Consider the following 19,594-nt stretch of genomic DNA (forward strand, 5'->3'; position numbering starts at 1 on the left):
TTAAGAAAGCTGCGTGACTACACTCACATCAAAGTCTCGCCTGTGTTGACCGTCCTCCAGGTATGAATCAACATCCAGCGAGGAAGAAGAGGAGGAGGAGGAGGTGGAGGGAGAGGGCAGCTCGTCGGGAGAAGGCGAGTGCTCCGACAGCACGGAGGAGGACGAGGCGGCGCTGGAGGAGGAGACGTCGGACGAGGAGCGCAACGTCAACCTGGACGAGAGCGACACGGACGAGGAGGCGCTGCGGGTGGCCGGCAAGGACGCCTCCGACACCGTGAAGGAAAAGTACGCACTCATGTGTTCATCATTGTCACTGTTTAAGCAATATTACACGAGAGGGTGTGCATTATCGCGTTATTTGGCCCGACAGTCTTGCTGCAGGAACGAGCCGCAGGACTGAAGGGACAAATTACCGCGATAATGCACACCCTCTCGTGTAATATTGCAACTATTGCCCTTAAAAAAAAAACACGTCAACTTCATTTCATTGTAATTAAGATATACGATAGGAATTTGTAATTTTGTAATGCCTCATTTAGCTACTATGTCCCTGAACTTCACATGAAAACCGCTAGCCTAGCCGCCTAGCATAGTGTGGGGAGAGAGGCGCGCTTGCTCTCTTTCGTGACAAACGCAGCTGATTTTTTTATTTGATGAGAACGTGCAGTAGTGCTCCTGCACGGTTGGAGAGCCTGTTTTCCATTGAGAGCCCGACTACCTGTTGTATAATTATTATTATTTATGATTTCATCATTGTTGTGTTCATCACTGTCTGTTTATTATTCATGTGTTCATCACTCTGTTTTTATTATTCAAAAAGGGCAAAAGTGCATTTAATAAGTACCAAATTATATTATTTTGCATCACCTGCAGTTTGTCCCTAAATGTACAGTAGCTGTCAAACCACTGTACCAAGCAGAACATGTGTTATCAAAAATAACAAATCTACAAGCTCACGCTTGTAGAGATGCAATGAAATTACCTCTCCATCTGGAGAGCGATTGTAGTTTCAACCTAGTGCTGCTGAGTACAAATTGATTGACACACATTTCATCATGTTCACTGAAAGAAACAAGTGTATGACTAGCAGATCTTAAACGTCTAACCTCCTCCTGTAATGTTTGTGCCAGGTTTGAGCTGAGCGCCAAGATGCGCGAAGCGTGTCTCATTCTGAAGAACCACCTGAACGATGACGTGAAAACACTGAAGAGCAAAGAGGTGGTGAGTGTACTGTCCTTTACACTTGACTGTTATTATTTTGTATTATCAGTGGTTTTCAACCTTTTTCACATCAAGGTCCATTATTTATTCGTCATTTGAGCCGCAGACCACCATTTGATGTGATTTAGCCTCTCAGACCCCAAACTTGTAATATTTTGTTGTCATTCTATAAGATTTTGTCCACAATTCCACGCTGTAGATGGATGAGAGAACAGGCAAAATAACAATTCTACCTTCTCTAATTGTGTAGATTCTTTTAAATTAAGTAACACAGATGTAAAAAAATAATTTACTAATAAACTAATCTTGGGAGTGTAAAATGTTTCGCTCTCAAGAGTTAAAGATCTAGAAGTGTCCATTTGGTTACCACCTCTCTATCATCTAGCTGGGGACCACCTGGAACCCCCCTCAAGGACCACTGCTATATTGTATCATTCTACGTTGTTATACTATACTTATATGGTATCATCACTGTTTCCCCAGCTCTCCAGCACCCACCTGGTGCAGCTGGAGTGGTTCCGTATCTCCAGCGCCAAGATGGCGCAGCCCTCGCGGGTGTCAGACTACCTGATGGCCTTCTCCGAGGTGTCGGCCATGCTGCTGCAGCACATCGTCAACATGACGGACGGCAACGGCAACACCGCCCTGCACTACAGCGTCTCCCACTCCAACTTCACTGTGGTGGGACTGCTGCTGGACACAGGTACAGCTTAGAGACACTACTGGTACACCAGTACTGTTACACTGTGGTGGGAGTTACCCCAGTACTATTACACTGTGGTGGGAGTTACCCCAGTACTATTACACTGTGGTGGGAGTTACCCCAGTACTGTTACACTGTGGTGGGAGTTACCCCAGTACTATTACACTGTGGTGGGAGTTACCCCAGTACTATTACACTGTGGTGGGAGTTACCCCAGTACTGTTACACTGTGGTGGGAGTTACCCCAGTACTATTACACTGTGGTGGGAGTTACCCCAGTACTATTACACTGTGGTGGGAGTTACCCCAGTACTGTTACACTGTGGTGGGAGTTACCCCAGTACTATTACACTGTGGTGGGAGTTACCCCAGTACTATTACACTGTGGTGGGAGTTACCCCAGTACTATTACACTGTGGTGGGAGTTACCCCAGTACTATTACACTGTGGTGGGAGTTACCCCAGTACTATTACACTGTGGTGGGAGTTACCCCAGTACTGTTACACTGTGGTGGGAGTTACCCCAGTACTATTACACTGCTGGACACAGGTAATGCTCAGAGACACTACTGCCCTGCAAGCCAAATGACGTCATGATGACGTTATGATAACGTCCTCCGGTGACTCCGGTGACGTTCAGAACTAGGCCAGATCACAGCCCATATGGGGATGATCTTGACGTCATTACCAGGACGTCATATGGACTTTTTAGTTTGACAGGATTATTGTTATTGTTTGTAATGTTAGTTGAAATATGAGCACGTAAGGTTATATTCTGGGACATATCTGACTAGTTATTTATCTGGCCTCGATCGAACCCTCTCTGATTAATCCAGGACGTCCGTTTTCGTGGGCAGGATTTATGTTGGCTGAAATCTGGTGATATTCTAGACCAGATCTGACAGTCATGGTTTTAATTGATCTGGCCCCAATTGAGACGTCACTGATTGGTCCAGGTCCTGACCGTGCTTGCTGGGTGTTATATGTCAAGGACCCCCAAATGTATATGTATTTGGCCACAGACCCCCATTTGAAAATATTTGGTTCCAAGGACCCCCAGAAGAAAAAAACATGAGTTTAAAATATTCGCTTATAAATATTATATTCAAAGATTTGCACCAAAAAAGATAAGAAGTTAAGATTAGGAATAGGGTTAGGTTTTGGCACCGTTTTATCGAGGTTAAGGTTAGGAATAAGGTTTGTTTACCGAGGTTAAGGTATTGGTATTCGTTGGTCTTGGGGAGGGTGCAGACAGCCTTGTGTCTCCTCCAACACACATGGAATTGCCATGCAGGTCCCTTGCAGCACCCAGAAACCCATGAATCATGAATCACAAATCTCTCCTGGCTATAACTATAAAGCTGTCATTACAGTCATAGAAGTGATTGACCGACCATTATATTTCATCCTCGCATTCCCTGCATTCCCCTTGCTGTGAAAGTCATTAGGCGTTAAGTTTTGTACACATGTCACTGAGTACTTACAGTACAGCATTCTGCTGGCTTCTGGCCAGAAAAATGTAATTCCACTAAACTGTTATCTTAAATCAACATGTTGCCTTTGAACACATTTACTCAAGAGTGTTGGAGTACATCATAGGCATGTGGGAGTAAATGTAAGTCTGTCTGTAAATGCCAGTGAGAAAGAGTCGTTATTTTTACTGAATGCTCAACCATATGTGATGCTCTGTATCAAAACATTAACCCTGACGTCCATATTTTCTGTAATGGTAGTAGGTACAGTATATAGGTTTAAGAGTCTATCATGCACACATAGGAACCACCCAGTGCCTGAAAACATGAACACGCCATTTACCTTCATAGGAGAAAGTGCAATTTTTTATTCCTGTACATAAAGGCTATGCTAGGTAGTTTTGCTTACCCCTCCTGATAAGTGTGGTTCTTTTGGACATGCCTCGCATGTCTATCTCATGCATATCACCCCCAAATGTGTGACCATGTTAGGTTCGGTTGCTTGGCTTTTTAATACAGTATGTTAAAATTCGTAGGACTTTATCTATTGCTCGTTAAACATAATCTTTGGAACTAATATACACTGTTTTTTGAGTCCAACATACGGCTTTGCGTTTGTTTGTTTTTTTCAGGTGTTTTTGCAAAGGTTTTCCCATTTCAGATATTTAACCACTTGATAATAAACTTAATAAACTTGACCTTTCACTGTACTTAGTCTGCTCTTTTCCCCCTCCAAAGCTCTTTGCCGAAAATACCCGATCCACAAGCTCACAGTGCCTCACAGCGCAAGGCGTTGTGAGCTTTTAGATCTGCTATTTTTGGCTAAAGTTCTCAGAATATGGACGCTAGCGTTCAAGTGGTTAATATAAAAAAAGGAACAAAAACAAGTTTATACCACACAAAGATTTGGAGGGCCCCCTGTAGTAACTCTGAGGACCCCCTGGGGGTCCCGGACCCCCTGTTGAAGACCCCTGTTTTATAGAGTTAGGAAGCCTATATATATGTGTGTATATATATATTGTATATATATATATATATATATATATATATATATATATATATATATATATATCCACGAGTTTCCAACGCCCCATAGTGCATTGCGCAGACGTCTGCACCGAGCTTCCGCCGCCGATTTACAAGCTCACAACGGGTTGCATCTGCGACGCAACGTGAGCTTGTATGTCTGCTGTTAAACCCGGAAGTTTGGTCCTGATAGTCTCCAGTAAACTCCCGGGGAAACTTGTGGATATATATATATGTGTGTGTGTGTGTGTGTGTGTGTGTGTGTGTGTGTGTGTGTGTGTGTGTGTGTGTGTGTGTGTGTGTGTGTGTGTGTGGTTGTGTGTGTGTGTGTGTGTGTGTGTGTGTGTGTGTGTGTGTGTGTGTGTGTGTGTGTGTGTGTGTGTATTTTTTTACATTGGGGCACCTGTCATACCAAAGGTGTGTGCACGCCACGGCCCTGACATGGTTGGTTGGTGTGCACGTCCACCTGTAAGCACACGGTTGTGACCCACATGGCGGTGTGTCCCTGGCAGGTGTGTGCTGTGTGGACAAGCAGAACAAGGCGGGCTACACGGCCATCATGCTGGCAGCGCTCTCTGCTGTGAAGGAGGAGGACGACATGGCCGTGGTGAAGAAGCTCTTCAGCCAGGGTAACGTCAACGCCAAGGCCAGCCAGGCGAGTAGTGCTCCTCTACCTCAACCCTGCTCCTCAGGGCACTGGGCCTTAACCCATTTAGGCCTAGGATTATTGACTGCTTTAACTATTGAAAAACAGCAGATATACAAGCTCACAGCGCGGCACCGAGTGCCGCGCTGCGAGCTTGGAGATCTGCTATTTTTGAATAATCATGATTTGTTTTGCAAGTCTTTGAATATATCTACTTAAAAGCGAACATTTGTAACTCAAATATTTACTTCTGGGTGGTCCCTGGAACAACATATTTTGAAATGGGGGTCCGTGGCCAAATACCTGTAATTTTGGGGGTCCTTGACATGAAAAAGTTTGAGAACCACTGATTCAGAGGAAGGATTTAGAAGTCCGGTCAAAGATTGGGTCAAAGAAGAAAAGAGGAAATACAAGATCTTTGATACAGAATTGAGTTTTCAGTCATTTGCTGCTGTATAGAAAAGAGGATAAGAGAAAACACAGTATTATGAAGAAAAGAAAACTAGAAGAAAACACTGGATTTGTGTAAGAGAAATAATAATAAAAACAAATAGTTTTGTGTTAAAAAGAAATGTGAAAAATTGTGAAACTAGTATCATGAATCGAAATCATGAATTGTTATGACCCTAACCCTACTGCTTATAGTTCTCTTTTCTTCTTATATACACATTGGTTACAGGTTTTAGAACAAAAACATGTAGGACAACAACACATTAACGAAAAACAGCACATCCTTAATGCAATGTTATGCTCAGTGTAAATACACATTTATTTCCCCCATGAAAATGATCCTGGAGCTCTCACAATTTCCACTTGTGTGGACATTATTTATCCATGATTTACATTTTATTCTGTTCTGGTAATGACTCCCGTTGGCTCGTTTCTCGAGTACATGACTCCCAAGAGACAGAACTCAGCCAGTCAGAATGAATGTACCTCCTGGTGTATACTCGGTGTGCAAGGAACCGAGGCACGCTTTCCAACAGAGCAGCGCTTTTCTCAAAGTGGGATCCGGGGACCTCCTGGGGGTCCTTGAGGTCCAAAAAAGTGATTAATATCACAATAGTTTCATCAGCAACCCAATAATAGACTGTACAAAGCTAGCTCTTCCGACGACCTGATGTAGATAGTGCTGTAGTGTCTGGAAGTCCAGCAGGACATCGAAAGCTGACCGAGCAGGTCCGGTCGAGTCCCGAATGACTAGAGCCTGTCGATAGAATGACTATTCAGTTCATAGGTTTCTCTCTCTCCCCGCCTACATAGAATTCTGTCCGGTCATCGCTTATGGGAGTCTGTCTCTCCCTGTCTTTGCAAGTGGGGGTCTGCGGCCTGATACATGTCAACGTGCGGGTCCTTGACAGAAAAATGTTTGAGAACCACTGCTCCAGAGTGTGTCATAAGTGATCAAAAACATTTGGACAATCCGGCCTGACAGCATGTCACAGGTTTGAGTCCCAATCACAACGACCTTTGTATTTCCTGTCAACCTACTGTATCAATATCTCTCTTTAAAAAATGTACATTTGGACATGGACAGGCCGACCGATCACGACCGATCACGACCATAGACAAATGCAGGGCTGCTTGTCCAAGCTGATGGTCTCTATAATGGATGTATTTCCTCGCTATGCCCCGCTGTGTGCCACAGAGGATGTCATACACCCACACCCCACGCTACCAGCATCCCTCCTTCTTTCATGACTAAAAATAAAAGCTAAAGCGAGCACAGTTTTCCCCCTCTTGTTATCTGACAGGACCATGGTGACTGAATATTTGGGTTAAAATACGAACGAATGCAGCGTCGCTAGTCAGAGCTGATGATGTTATGTAAAACAAAATACACATTACGTGTCCATGCTATTTAGATTTTATGCGCTCTAGACATTTTCTTCATAAAAGGCAGATAGCATGAACACTCAGGCCAGGATTAACGGGCTCACTGGGCTGCAGCCCGGGGCAAACAAGCTCCGGGTGCACAAAACCCCACTGAGCGCCAAATGATTATGATTTTTTTTTCTCATTCTCTATCCCAGTGGTTCTCAACCTGTGGGTCAGGACCCCCAGGGGGTCCCCAAATGTTTTTTTTTGGGGTCCCAGATGATTAACATTTACTGCCATTTTGAAACAGCTCCTATCAGGGTTCCCCGCCAGAAGCCTCCATAGACTTCAATGTAATTTATAGTGCACGGATCATGCACGCCCATGCACAGATGATGCACCATGTTTGTGCAGTTTGTTCACAGCTTTCAAACAAAAAAATCTGATTGGAAATCTGTTCAGGCATTCTTGAGATAATAGCCATTATGTTTTACATGTTATGTAAACAAAAATGGCCGCCCTGTTTGAAAGATGGGGTTGTATGGGGGTTGAACATGCAAAATCGCGATTGAAATCATGCTTACTAGATTTGATGGGGTCCAAAAAAGATTTTTCAAAAAAAAAAAATTCAATTTTTTTTTTTTTTTTTTCCAAACTCGTCATACTAGTCATAGGCAGAGTGGACACATCCATATAACTCGTCAAACTAGTCATAGGCAGTAAATGAGTTAATGTGCAATTGTTTTCTCACTCAAAAGTAAACAAACCAACATAAAGTTTAAGTGTATAGACTTTAGAGGGTCTCTGCACATTTCTAAAGCGACAATTTAAGCACTTTTTAATACCTCTAAAATGACAAATTAAACATTGGCCAAATTGTCAAATATTAGAGGCAGACATTGTGAAAATAGCCGATCTACCTGCTCACAACGCCTCACAACGCGAGGTGTTGTGAGCATGTAGATCTGCTATTTTCACAATAGAACCAACCGTGTTATACATAATGTAATGCCTCAACTCTTAGTGCTCATCAGGGTCCCCAGTTAAAATATGATTATTTTGGAGGTCCCGGCCTGAAAAGGTTGAGAACCACTGCTCTGTCCCATGCCTGCCTCGTGCCTCAGTACCTGACACTCTAGACTCACCTGCCGGTCAAAGATGCATGTGAGTGAGTCGGACACGCAAAAACGTCTGGCCCAGCTCGGTTGTGATTAGATTTCGATTTTTAATCCTCCCCTTTAGTCCATGGGCCATACGAGTTGTCGGTATCAAAAAGGTGGCAAAGGTTATCATGCATTTTTGAAAAGCTCTATATCTGTAGATTATATTTTGGTATGATAACCCTTTCTGAGACACAGCTAAATTGGTGTTATCAGCCGCTAGAGTTGGTGTCCCATTAACTTTACATTAGCATAAGAGGGGTCAAACTATGGGGTTTTCATGATGCTGAATCCATTGCAAGCATCTGTTTTGCACAAAACACATTCCTGGAGCTGAAACAGCCCCCACAAAAGTGTGAAAAGTGATGACTCATCACTTTTCATCACTAAACCATAGTCTTGTGGGACAGTTTTTAGCCCAAGGAATGTTTTTTTTTTTTGCAAAACAGATGCTTGCAATGGATTCAGCATCATGAAAACCCCCTAGTTTGACCCCTCTTATGCTACTTAAAGCAGATTAATCTTTAGCTTTTTTTTCCCTGTAATGTAAAGTTAATGGGACACCAACTCTAGCGGCTGATAACACCAATTTAGCTGTGTCTAAGAAAGGGTTATCATACCAAAATATAATCTACAGATATAGAGCTTTTATAAAATGCATGGTAACCTTTGCCACCTTTTTGATACCGACAACTCGTATGGCCCATGGACTACTTGGAAATGCAGGTTCCACACAGAGATCCCAGACAAATATATACGCAGTGATATTAGTCTGGCCATGCCATGTGTCATCCCTGAGCACCAAGAGGTCTCAATCCGGCCCTGCTTACACTAGCTATAGATTTCTCCTAGATTAGATAAAGGAAATAGCTGCATTGTGCAGTGCACAGAGCATGATGTGCAAGCAGGAATCTTATGACTTTTAGGCGTGTTTTTGTATCTCTCTAATCAAGTTGTGTAGCCTGTGTGTTTGGCCCGGGCGCCTGACAGCCTTGTGGAGAGCCAGGTCACAGGACTGTGATTTGTATTGCCTCTAGGGCTGCATCACTGCATCTCCATCCAATTACAGCTGCTTCTTATTGTTGCTGGGAGAACAACAACGCAGGGGCGTCAATTGGGTATGCCAGGGGTATGCAGCTGCCATACCCTGGGTCCAGGGGCAAAAATAAAAGTTACCTTTAAATATAAATCCATTAATGTCTCTTTGTCTATCTGTATTATGTTGTTAAATTACAGTAAAATAACTACAAAATGTAACAAAATGGTCACTTTAACAAGATATTGTGGCACGTTTAACATGCCAAGTTTAGCTGCACTTGAACAACCATTTCAGGCTGCCTTATCCAGCCCAAGAAACCGTAGAAACGGGGGGAAATAGAATGTACTTCTTAAGGTATGGCAACATGACTGGTGTCTTGCGCGTGCAAGACACCAGTCATGTTGCCATACCTTAGCTTTTTCTGAACTGACGCCACTGCAACAACGGACCGTGCACAGTTACAACTCTGGTGTTTGTTTGTTTTTTTCTTCTTTTTTTCACTCAGGGAGTGGAAGTTAAGTAGAAGTTTGGATAAGGATTTGGCAGATGTTGCAGACCAGTGTCATGATGCGGAAATGAACACACAGTCAAACACAACACGCTGTCCAAGTTCACCATTTTCAACTTGGCGTCCCTATTTTGGGCGTTGGTGGAAAAAAAAAGTTAATGTTGTTGACTGATTTTGATGCTTCGATATTCACATATTTTGCTTGGGGACCCCGTGGAACCCCCTCAAGGACACCTGTCGGTTGCTGGACACAACTTTGAGAACACTATGAAAAAATAAGAAAAAGTCATGCATTTTGAATCTGCTATTTTTGAACATTTTCAAAAACATCTTGAAAGTGAATGTGAGAACTACTGATTTAGAAGGCATTTTGTCAAATCGGTCTCGGTTCTAATGGGTTAATATTTGTTTGTCTTTTTTTCTGACGTCACTCTTCTGTACATACTGTACGTCTTCGCCCTGTATCTGTATATAACCTTTTACTGCTGTGCTGTCTCTGGCGACTGAATCCCCCCCCCCGCCCAGATCAATAAAGGTATCTTATCTACGTATCTCTGTTCCCAGGCGGGCCAGACGGCGCTGATGCTAGCCGTTAGCCACGGCCGCCAGGAGATGGTGCGTGCCCTGCTGGACTGCGGGGCGGATGTGAACGTCCAGGACGACGAGGGCTCCACGGCCCTCATGTGTGCCAGCGAACACGGCCGCGCCGAGATCGTATCGCTGCTGCTGGAGCAGCCGGGCTGTGACATCTCCATCAATGACAACGTAGGTCCCTGAACGTGGTCCAGTATCAGTGGTTCTCAACCCCTTTCATGTCAAGGTCCATTATTTATTGGGCATTTGAGTCACGGACCACCATTTGATGAGATTTAGCCTCTCGGACCCAAGACTTAAAATAATTTGTTGTCGCTAGACACGATTTTGTTCAGAATTCCATGCTGTATTGACGTGGTACCTTAGATACTGTACTCATGATGACAGCTTGCGGTTAGTTGTTTAAGTTGGCCATGACCTGGGATGAGGTGTCACCCACTGTGACACACACAGGCTTAATATTGATCAGGGATCTCCATATATGGGCATAAAAGGGACAAGGACAGAATTCAATTTCAATATCATTGTGATGTCAGAACAGGTCAGCTATATCCTTCTGCTGAGCTGTGAAGAGGTGTCATTGTGATGTCAGAAGAGTGATGGACAGACAGACAGACAGACAGACAGACAGACAGACAGACAGACAGACAGACATGATCGAGCTGGAGGTTTTCATACTAGTAAGACACCTCAGGGTGACCTGCGACATCAGAAATCTCCATGTATGGACATAAAAGTTTTCTTTGACCATATATAGACTTTTATACACTGAGAAATCTCGTAGCTTGTCTGACTGTCAGTACAGAAAGTGATGTCACGTGACATCCTTTTAATGCCCATATATGAGTCATTCTGTACCACATCACTGTGACTCACTGACATCACACTGACATCACTTCCTGTACAGAAGACAGACAGTCAGACAAGCTACAAGGTTTTTCTGGGTATACTGCGACCTTCGGTCGCAATAAGTATTGACCTACAGGGTGCGACGTTGGTGTAGTGATTAGTGCATATGCCCTTCACGTGGAAGGTGAGTGGTTCAAACCTTGCCTAGGCCGACGTCAGCAAGGGGGAGAAGACGACATCCAGCCCCATGGCCTCCCCTAAGTAACAAGAAATCTTGTGAAATAAAATGTCGCCAACCAATCATCAAGGACGATGATACACGAAGAAGAAGAGACATATGGTCGCAATAATAATCAGCTAAAATAAGTTCACAGTGTGTTGTTTGTACATTGGCTAGTTTCACAATTTGTCATACAGTGCCATATAATAACCAGAAGTCACTTTTGAGTGACTTCTGCGTATTATTAAGAAAACATTGTTGGAATTGGATCTGTAACCTTTCTGTTACGGGACCCTCTATAAAAACATGGGGAGTTTTTCTAAAGTATCTTGACTCTGTGAACATGTGTTTTACATTCCATTCCAAAGGGACAGTGATTATTTGGGGGTTAGTTGAGGGTTAATTGGCAGGAATGCAGCTGATGTGTCCCGATTTGTAACCACTTTCAACCTACCTATTTTGGACATGATGTCATTGTAATACAGGTGACCATTCTTAGAACGTTTTCAGACATGTTCATGAATAGCAGATCTACAGTATGAGCTCACAACAAATTGAATTTTCTATTTTTTAAAAACTGTATTTTGTACTTTCGGACAAAATATCAGTTAAAACATTGGTAATCAGTGGGCTACGAGGAGTCAGGAAACTGCCATTAGCCACTTAAATCCTCTAAACTGCACCTGAGTTTTTGTCTGTCTACACCCAAATCTCTTCTGCAGAAATAGCAGATCTACAATCACACAACGCTTGGCATTGTGTGAGCTTGTAGATCTGGAAAGGCTAATGTTCCTCCCTCAGATTATGGATGCTGGGGTTCAAGTGGCTAGTCTGGGATTCAACTTAAATCTGCATTCAGGAAACGGCCTCTCTGCTATTTCCTCTGCTGTCATCCCTCTCCTCTCCTCTCCTCTCCTCTCCTCTCCTCTCCTCTCCTCTCCTCTCCTCTCCTCTCCTCTCCTCGAGAGCCATGCAGGGGCCAGATGACTTTCATCTGCCATCGTTTCTAATGAGTAGTGTTTTCCAGGAAACACAGCCACTGGACTGTTTACATGCCCCCAAGGGACAGTGTTAAAACCCTGAGAGTAGCCTCAGTTTGAGTGTGTTTACCGGCAGTGTACCCCCATCGGCCTGGGTCTGGTGTGTACTGTAATAGCACTGGGACTGTCTGCCAGGGGCGTGCTGGGCCCCTGATTCAGCCCAGGAAAAAGAATTGGAGAGGCCCTCATTGCGCGCTATAGAGAGAGAGATATAGTAGCAGCTGCTACTCAAAGATTTGCCATTTCAGATCATGACAAGTGACAAGCCAGTGGGCCAATTACATTAGTTATATTTTGTCGTTGTCGGGTGGAAACCTTGTATGTCCAAAACTGTTTGTTTTGTATTTATCAGTTAAAAAATTATTTAAACTAGTGAAAACAGCAGATCTACAAGCACACAATGCCTCGCGGTGCGAGGCGTTGTGTGCTTGTAAATTTTCACTACTTTTGTGCAAACAGTTTGATTTTTTCCTAATGGCCGGCCTGGACTGGCCGGGAATGAACCGGCCGCTCGGGAGTTGTCCCGCTTTTCCCAATGGCCAGCACGTCCCTGCTGTCTGCCCTGTAAAGGGAAACGTCCATAACTTCCCCTGCTGCTGTGTCAAAGATCATGGTGACTTTAGGATTAGATTTCCCTATCAACGATAAGACGACGTACGTTTCTTTTTTGGTGTGACAGAGCGCAAGCTGAGGCAGAGCAGCTGTGCACTATCTCAACCGCACAGACCAAATAATGCGGCTTAAAACTGTAATACAAATGCATTTAATTGTGTTTTTGGCGTTGAACATTGGAGAACTAAAATGACAGTTCTGTTAGGCTTCGTAATCAAAAACGTCAAAGGGCAGATATGACAAATAACTTAAATAAGCAAAGAGATTACTGACATATTTAATCATCTTACAGTGCGTCACTTTGTGGCGGGATATTTAGTCGCGACACATATCCGTGACTCCAAATGGTTCACAACCTTATTGTTGGGAAACACCAGATTAGACCATAGATTAATTAATGAATTAGCGCTTATGTGTGATTTCGGAGCTTGGTCGTCTGTTTGACATCCACAACGGAAGATCTTCTGTAAAGGAAACACCAGGTTGTTTGAGGAACTAATCATAAAGTGGATCACAGCCTGTTTCCTGTCTTGTACTGTATCCAGGCAGCCCGTGTCACTTCCACTCCCCTCCACCCTGCAGACTAGCGCCGCACCAAAGTGATTTTGCAGCGGATCGGTCTGCATGTCGGTTTCAAAGGCCCTGCAGTTGACACACAGACAGACAGACAGACCGACCCACGGATATCTGAGAGAGAGAGAGCACATCTGGCCCAGAATGACTTGGCCATGCATGGAGCACATGGCTTAGATTTCAGCACAACACAGCTGGGGCCAGAGAGCGGGTGGGAAAGGATTTGGAAATGATCCCTCCGCATTTCTTTTTTTTTCCAGATGAAATGACACGATCAGCCCGCTAAATCACCAGATTTGTGAGGGTCTCTGTGTGTGTTAAAGGCCCAATCCACACGTCCTTGCAGTAAAGCACAGTACAAGTATTATAATAACATGAATTTCGAGCAGCGGCGGATATTGATTTTGGGAAACCACGGCTTCACAACATCACTCACAAGCTCAGAGTTTATGTATCCGTCCAACAGTGCGAGACTGTTGGGCGGAACGCTTTGTGTTGGTTTGGATTTGCAGAGTGGGGCCTTTAATATCAAACCTTTGTACAACTGGCACCCTGATGAGTATTTATTGCATCGGTGGCCTAAACAGAGCATCCTGTTTAAACTGATGCTAGCTTTGATCAGAGAGAAGCCTTCATGTGTTCATGAACCTGTTTAGGTTTCCTCTGTCTCGCTCTGTCTCTCTCACTTTCTTTGGTTCCCTTTCATTGTGTCTCGCACTCCTTCTCAGGGAGGTGCAGAGAATGTTTGAGAGGCAGGGGCTGAAATGTCTAAAAGGGCCTTTTGTTGAATCGAAAATAGCAGACCTCCAGGTCAGCTATTTTCGGTACTTCATACAACACTAAACTAAGCATAATCAAGTGAATACTGGAGATGTGACGTAACAGCATGGATTTCTACACAGAGAGGGCAATTCTTTCACCATAACATGCCGCATTCAAGTTCAGGAGAGTTTGGACAAGGCAATTATCTTGAAAACTGCCTTCAGGTATGGCATGGAAAGAGGGGCATTTGCGTTTCTTTCACCATAGTGAAAACTGCATTCATGGTCTGGAGAGGGCACTTTTTACAGACGGATAAAAGGGCAGGGGCTCAAGCCCCCTTTGATGTCTATGTGTGCATGTGCCTGCTCCTTCTTAACTAATCGCTGTCTCTCTGTCTCTCTGTCTCTGTCTCTGTCTCTGTCTCTCTCTCTGTCTCTCTGTCTCTCTGTCTCTGTCTCTGTCTCTGTCTCTGTCTCTGTCTCTGTCTCTGTCTCTGTCTCTCTCTCTCTCTCTCTCTTTCATGTTGCAGGATGGCAGTAACGCTCTGTCTATCGCTCTGGAGGCGTCCCACAATGACACAGCTGTACTGCTCTACGCCCACATGAACTATGCCAAGACCCAGGCAGCTGTGGTGAGTCCTCTCTCCTCTCCTCTCCTCTCCTCTCCTCTCCTCTCCTCTCCTCTCCTCTCCTCTCCTCTCCTCTCCTCTCCTCTCCTCCCCATCTCTATTTTGGAAGTTGAATATGATTTGATTATGAATTTTGTTTTACAATCCTCCCCACACGCACATTACTAGCAAAGCAAAATCAGCTGGGTTGGGCTGAAAATACTGAATTTCCCTCGCGGGAGGAAATAGGTGTCTATGAAATGTGATCTCTCCTTGGCCACCGTGCATGTGAGAACAAATGTGTTTGTCACATCAATAGCGTTTGAGTGAATCACAGTGTCGCTTGTCTAACATTATGGCAGCATACTCGCCTCAGTTACACTCATCAGCAATGCAGACGCTCGGGTGTACAGCGATGTTTATTTACAGTAAGAGAGTGAGACCTCAACTACCCACCTCTTGGTTGCATGCCATGTTGCTCATCGAAAATAAGCTGATCCAAGCGAGCACAATGAGCTGAAAGGGGTTTCTCCACAGCTGGGAGTGGTAAATACAGAATGCTCTGGACTAGATACAGAAAATGTGGATAGAACAGTGATGTTTTAAATATTGTAGCTGATACTTAAATATTTACGTTTACCTAATTTTGTGTTCATTAAAATACTATAGTCAATGAGCCCATCGTAGGCCTATAATATAATTCAATTTGTGCCTAAGCCTTAAATATTATCTACTTTGCAAGAAAGCGTCACTGGTTGAGTTTGTCATTTTGGTAATGTTGCAACAAAACAATGGTTTTATTGGTTGGACTGCCCCCTCTAGTGGACATAAAGTGCATAACCACATAGTTGTAGCCTGCATTTTGCCTATAAACTTTAAGGCAAACTGCAGGCTACAAAGCCTATTGAAATACATAGTAAGTAAGTAAGCCTTGCCGAGCCATGAGGCCCATAGGGCAGGAGCCTGTTTCTGTAGCATGAGGCAGTACAAGTACACCCTCTGGACATGAGGCTAGTATGTCGCAGGGACTTACCCCCAATCCAACCCTTGATGCTGAGTGCCAAGCAGTCTTTCAGAATTTTTGGTATGACACGTCGAACCTGGACCTCCTATCAGGACAGGGGACACTCTAACCACAAGGCCACAAGAAATGTAATATATTCGAGGAAAAAAAAGAAAGAAAGAACAAATTTAGATTTGAATGTCAGTCAGTCAGTCAGTCAGTCAGTCAGTCAGACAGACAGACAGACAGACAGACAGACAGACAGACAGACAGACAGACAGACAGACAGACAGACAGACAGACAGACAGACAGACAGACAGACAGACAGACAGACAGACAGAGTCTCAGCTGCAGGGACCTTGCATCCAGTACAGGTCAGCTTTAACAACATATCTGTATCATGGTTCTATTTGGAGTGGGTACTGTCAGTTCCATGGCAGTGCTCCAGTATTCAGCGTGTGGGGAATGCAGACATGGTGACATACAGTACAGTACCTACATATTATGTGGGTGGCCTATTTTAAGGCCATTTACTGCTGACATTTTTATTCTTATATTTGTATCAATGTGAGATTCAAATATATTCATATTTCACATGAATATGTTTTTTACAAAGGCATACAGTTTCCTAATGTGTTTGAGTTGACAGCTCCACAGGTCAGTCGTGTATCATCTTTGGACTGTACTGTTATTAGATTTTTATATAATTTTATGTATTGTGTACTCCTATATTAAACCTATATCTACGTAGTTTTCATAATGTTAAATGTCTGTTATAGGTAGACGGAAAAGGAAGACACAGATCATGAAGTCCTCTCAGTGCTATCTGATACTGGTCTTTTATTAAAGGGGTAAACTTTTTCACCGGCAGTGTTTTGCTGGCACCTTCAGAAAGTGCTCCAAAGCCTATTTCCGACTGAAGATTTACAGCGCCACAAAACCTTTTTAGAACGTTGCAGAGGAAAATCACAGTGGACTGATTCACCTCTTTGCCGGTTGGCTGATGGAGGCTGATGCCGACTGATTGAGTTGCAAGAGATTTAACTGGTCCAATTGCAAGCAACAAGTGGCAATGGATTACTGGATTAATATTGTAAAATTGTAGATGTTGCCCCTTCATCTCTCCCTCTCTCTCATACACACGCGCACGCGCGCGCGCACACACACACACACACACACACACACACACACACACACACACACACACACACACACACACACACACAAATGCACTAGTGATTCGTGGGTCTTTTTTCCTTGCACCCACTTGCACTTTGTTGAGAGTGGGAGAGGGAAGAAGAGAGCAAGTGAATGAGAGGAAGGAAGGGAGAGCATATACTGTACACTAACTATTACATCTTTTTATGAGTATACCATATAATATAATATCAATAGGTCTGCTGATGTGCTGTGGAAACTTTCAACGATCTGTGCTCGTCGCCTTGACGTGGACTGTCCCTGTCCAGTTTTAAAGTCTGCCGTTTATATCCCATATCCCGGAGGGACTGTGACAATACTGCTATGGAGACTGTAAACGGTCTCTTAATCATTGCTTTGGTGCAGACTGTCCAGTCTTAGAATGTTGTGGGAATTCTGTTGCAAGTTTCAACTCATCTCGTTGTAAACCTTTGGTCTGAACCAGGCTTAAAGACGAAACAAATTGGGGAGGCCTCGCAGTGCAACGATAAGCTTCGGGTGAAAAAAACTGAGAAGTAACGCCGTCATACTTTTAACAGCCGAGATCGCAAGGAACTGGCTGATTACTGAAATGTCTACTTCTGAACAATTAATAACATAACATTCCACCACCACTTGCTGGAATGTCATGTTGACATTCTGAGGAATAACAACATTACATTTATCATTTTTTGGAATGTATTGGCCGGTTAACATTTTTTATATCCTTTGACCTTTTGTGTTTCAGGGAAGCACAAAGGCCCACCCAAGGAGTCCGACCAGCCCACACAAGACGTGGCCCACAGAGTGACACTACTAATGGAGATGGACAAGCAAACAGAACTGGAACTGAGCGTTAACGAGCTCCACTGGAATTTATGTTGTCTACTTAAATATACATGTATTTATATCATGGGCCTAATGGCCTACATTTATTTGTATTGTTTATATAAGAGCATTATTTTTCCATGAATGCCTTTGAACATTTATGTATACTTGACTAATGTTGCGTTCCTAACATTTCTCTTAATAAGGTCTGATCTGGTATTTTTTCTAGTATTTGAAAAATGAGCCCTTGTTGCATTTATTTGCACTCTTGTAATGTGTTTCTAAAAGGCTAATTTCTACAACGGCTTGTGTCAACGGTTATCTTTGTGTTTCAATTAGCAATGGACCTGCAATCAACAGTAGGAAGCAGGGCTGCAACTATCAATTTGTTTCAATGATTCTATCGATTATTACTTTTTTGATCAATGGAATAATCAAAATAATGATTTGGGTATATCAACAAATTAACATGAAAAGAAATATATCAAATGTATCTTTAAAACAGTTTGATAAACTGTTGCACCCATAGGAAGTACCTTATAAATGGAGACATCACTGTTGTTCATTTGCTGTGAGACCATAGCAAATTACTAATGACATTGTGGCTAGACAAGTTGACAATCAGTTGTACAGTACATAAAACTGAATAGTAAGTGATAGCATGTGCAGCAGGATGATATTTACACATTATGTCTGAAAGGCGCATGTGTGTGTGTGGGTGTGTGTGCATGCGTGCGTGAGCGTGTGCGAATGTGTGTGTGCGTGAGACTGGTCTCAAACCACACAGACGCCACAGCAAAAAGTCTGGCAAACAACTGAAAAGTGTTCATGCCTCGTAAAGTAACATGGAGCGCGATGAGGTACAATGTACTGCAAATTATCTGAGAGTGATCAGTCATTACTGATCAAAGTTTCAGTAGGCTTATGCCTTGACCAGATCCCTAACTAGGCATTGGAACTTCTCCGCCGCAGTGCCTAAAACAATATTTTGTAGTGAAAAAAGGGCAAGTAAATATAAATTGCACACATGAAATGAATTTTGCTTAACTACTTAAGCCCTTTTATCTTTTTTTAAATCTACAAGCTCACAGCTCATCGCCCATATATTGGCCAAACTTGTACAATCAGTTGGGCTCTAGTTTAAACAGTTCTGCGCCAAACCGTGTGCAAATGGAAATGCAGTTGGACGGGTTCTTAGAAGTGTTGTATGGTCTTGTGGGAAAAGCTCTGTAAGTGTTTCTCTTTAGTCCATCTTGTCCCGACTAACCACCCTGTCAGTGTTCAGTTCAACAGTTCAGATCTGCACTAACGGTCTATGCATTGTATATTCATGTATCTATTTTCATATTTGAAATAAACTTGTATTTACATAAGAGCTGCCTAGTCTAGCATAGTGCTGCTTACCTGCACATACAGTATACCTGTGTGTGTGTGTGTGTGTGTGTGTGTGTGTGTGTGTGTGTGTGTGTGTTTGTGTGTGTGTGTGTGTGTGTGTGCGTGTGTGCGTGCGTGCGTGCGTGCGTGCGCGTGTTTATTTTAATGATCCATCAATCAATTTGGGTTTCGGCTTATATGGAGACAAAAGGGTCTCCTCAAATTATTGGCTTAGGAATTCAACAAAATCTAAAACATATCCATGAGTTCATGTGCTCCATGGGGTGAGTAACCGATAGAAAAAAAGTCATTTTTGGGTGAACTATCCCTTTAGGGATATTTCACTTTCAAAAAAGCTTTTG

The 19,594-nt window shown here is 43.3% G+C and overlaps 1 protein-coding gene across 1 annotated transcript in view; it reads left to right on the top strand.

Annotated features, from left to right (window-relative positions):
- kank3 (KN motif and ankyrin repeat domains 3) overlaps positions 1 to 19,231 on the top strand; it is a 68,871-nt gene extending 49,640 nt beyond the window's left edge. The window contains exons 10-16 of the mRNA XM_080733153.1: positions 61 to 285; positions 1,131 to 1,221; positions 1,705 to 1,924; positions 4,935 to 5,077; positions 10,158 to 10,358; positions 14,773 to 14,874; positions 17,779 to 19,231. Of these exons, the coding sequence (XP_080589279.1) occupies positions 61 to 285; positions 1,131 to 1,221; positions 1,705 to 1,924; positions 4,935 to 5,077; positions 10,158 to 10,358; positions 14,773 to 14,874; positions 17,779 to 17,841 (1,045 nt within the window). The 3' untranslated portion in view covers positions 17,842 to 19,231. The remainder of the gene's footprint in view (positions 1 to 60; positions 286 to 1,130; positions 1,222 to 1,704; positions 1,925 to 4,934; positions 5,078 to 10,157; positions 10,359 to 14,772; positions 14,875 to 17,778) is intronic.
- Positions 19,232 to 19,594: the final 363 nt, after the last annotated feature.

Source organism: Nannobrachium achirus (genome assembly GCF_963921795.1).
Source record: "Nannobrachium achirus genome assembly, chromosome: 1".
Classification (NCBI taxonomy): Eukaryota; Metazoa; Chordata; class Actinopteri; order Myctophiformes; family Myctophidae; genus Nannobrachium; species Nannobrachium achirus.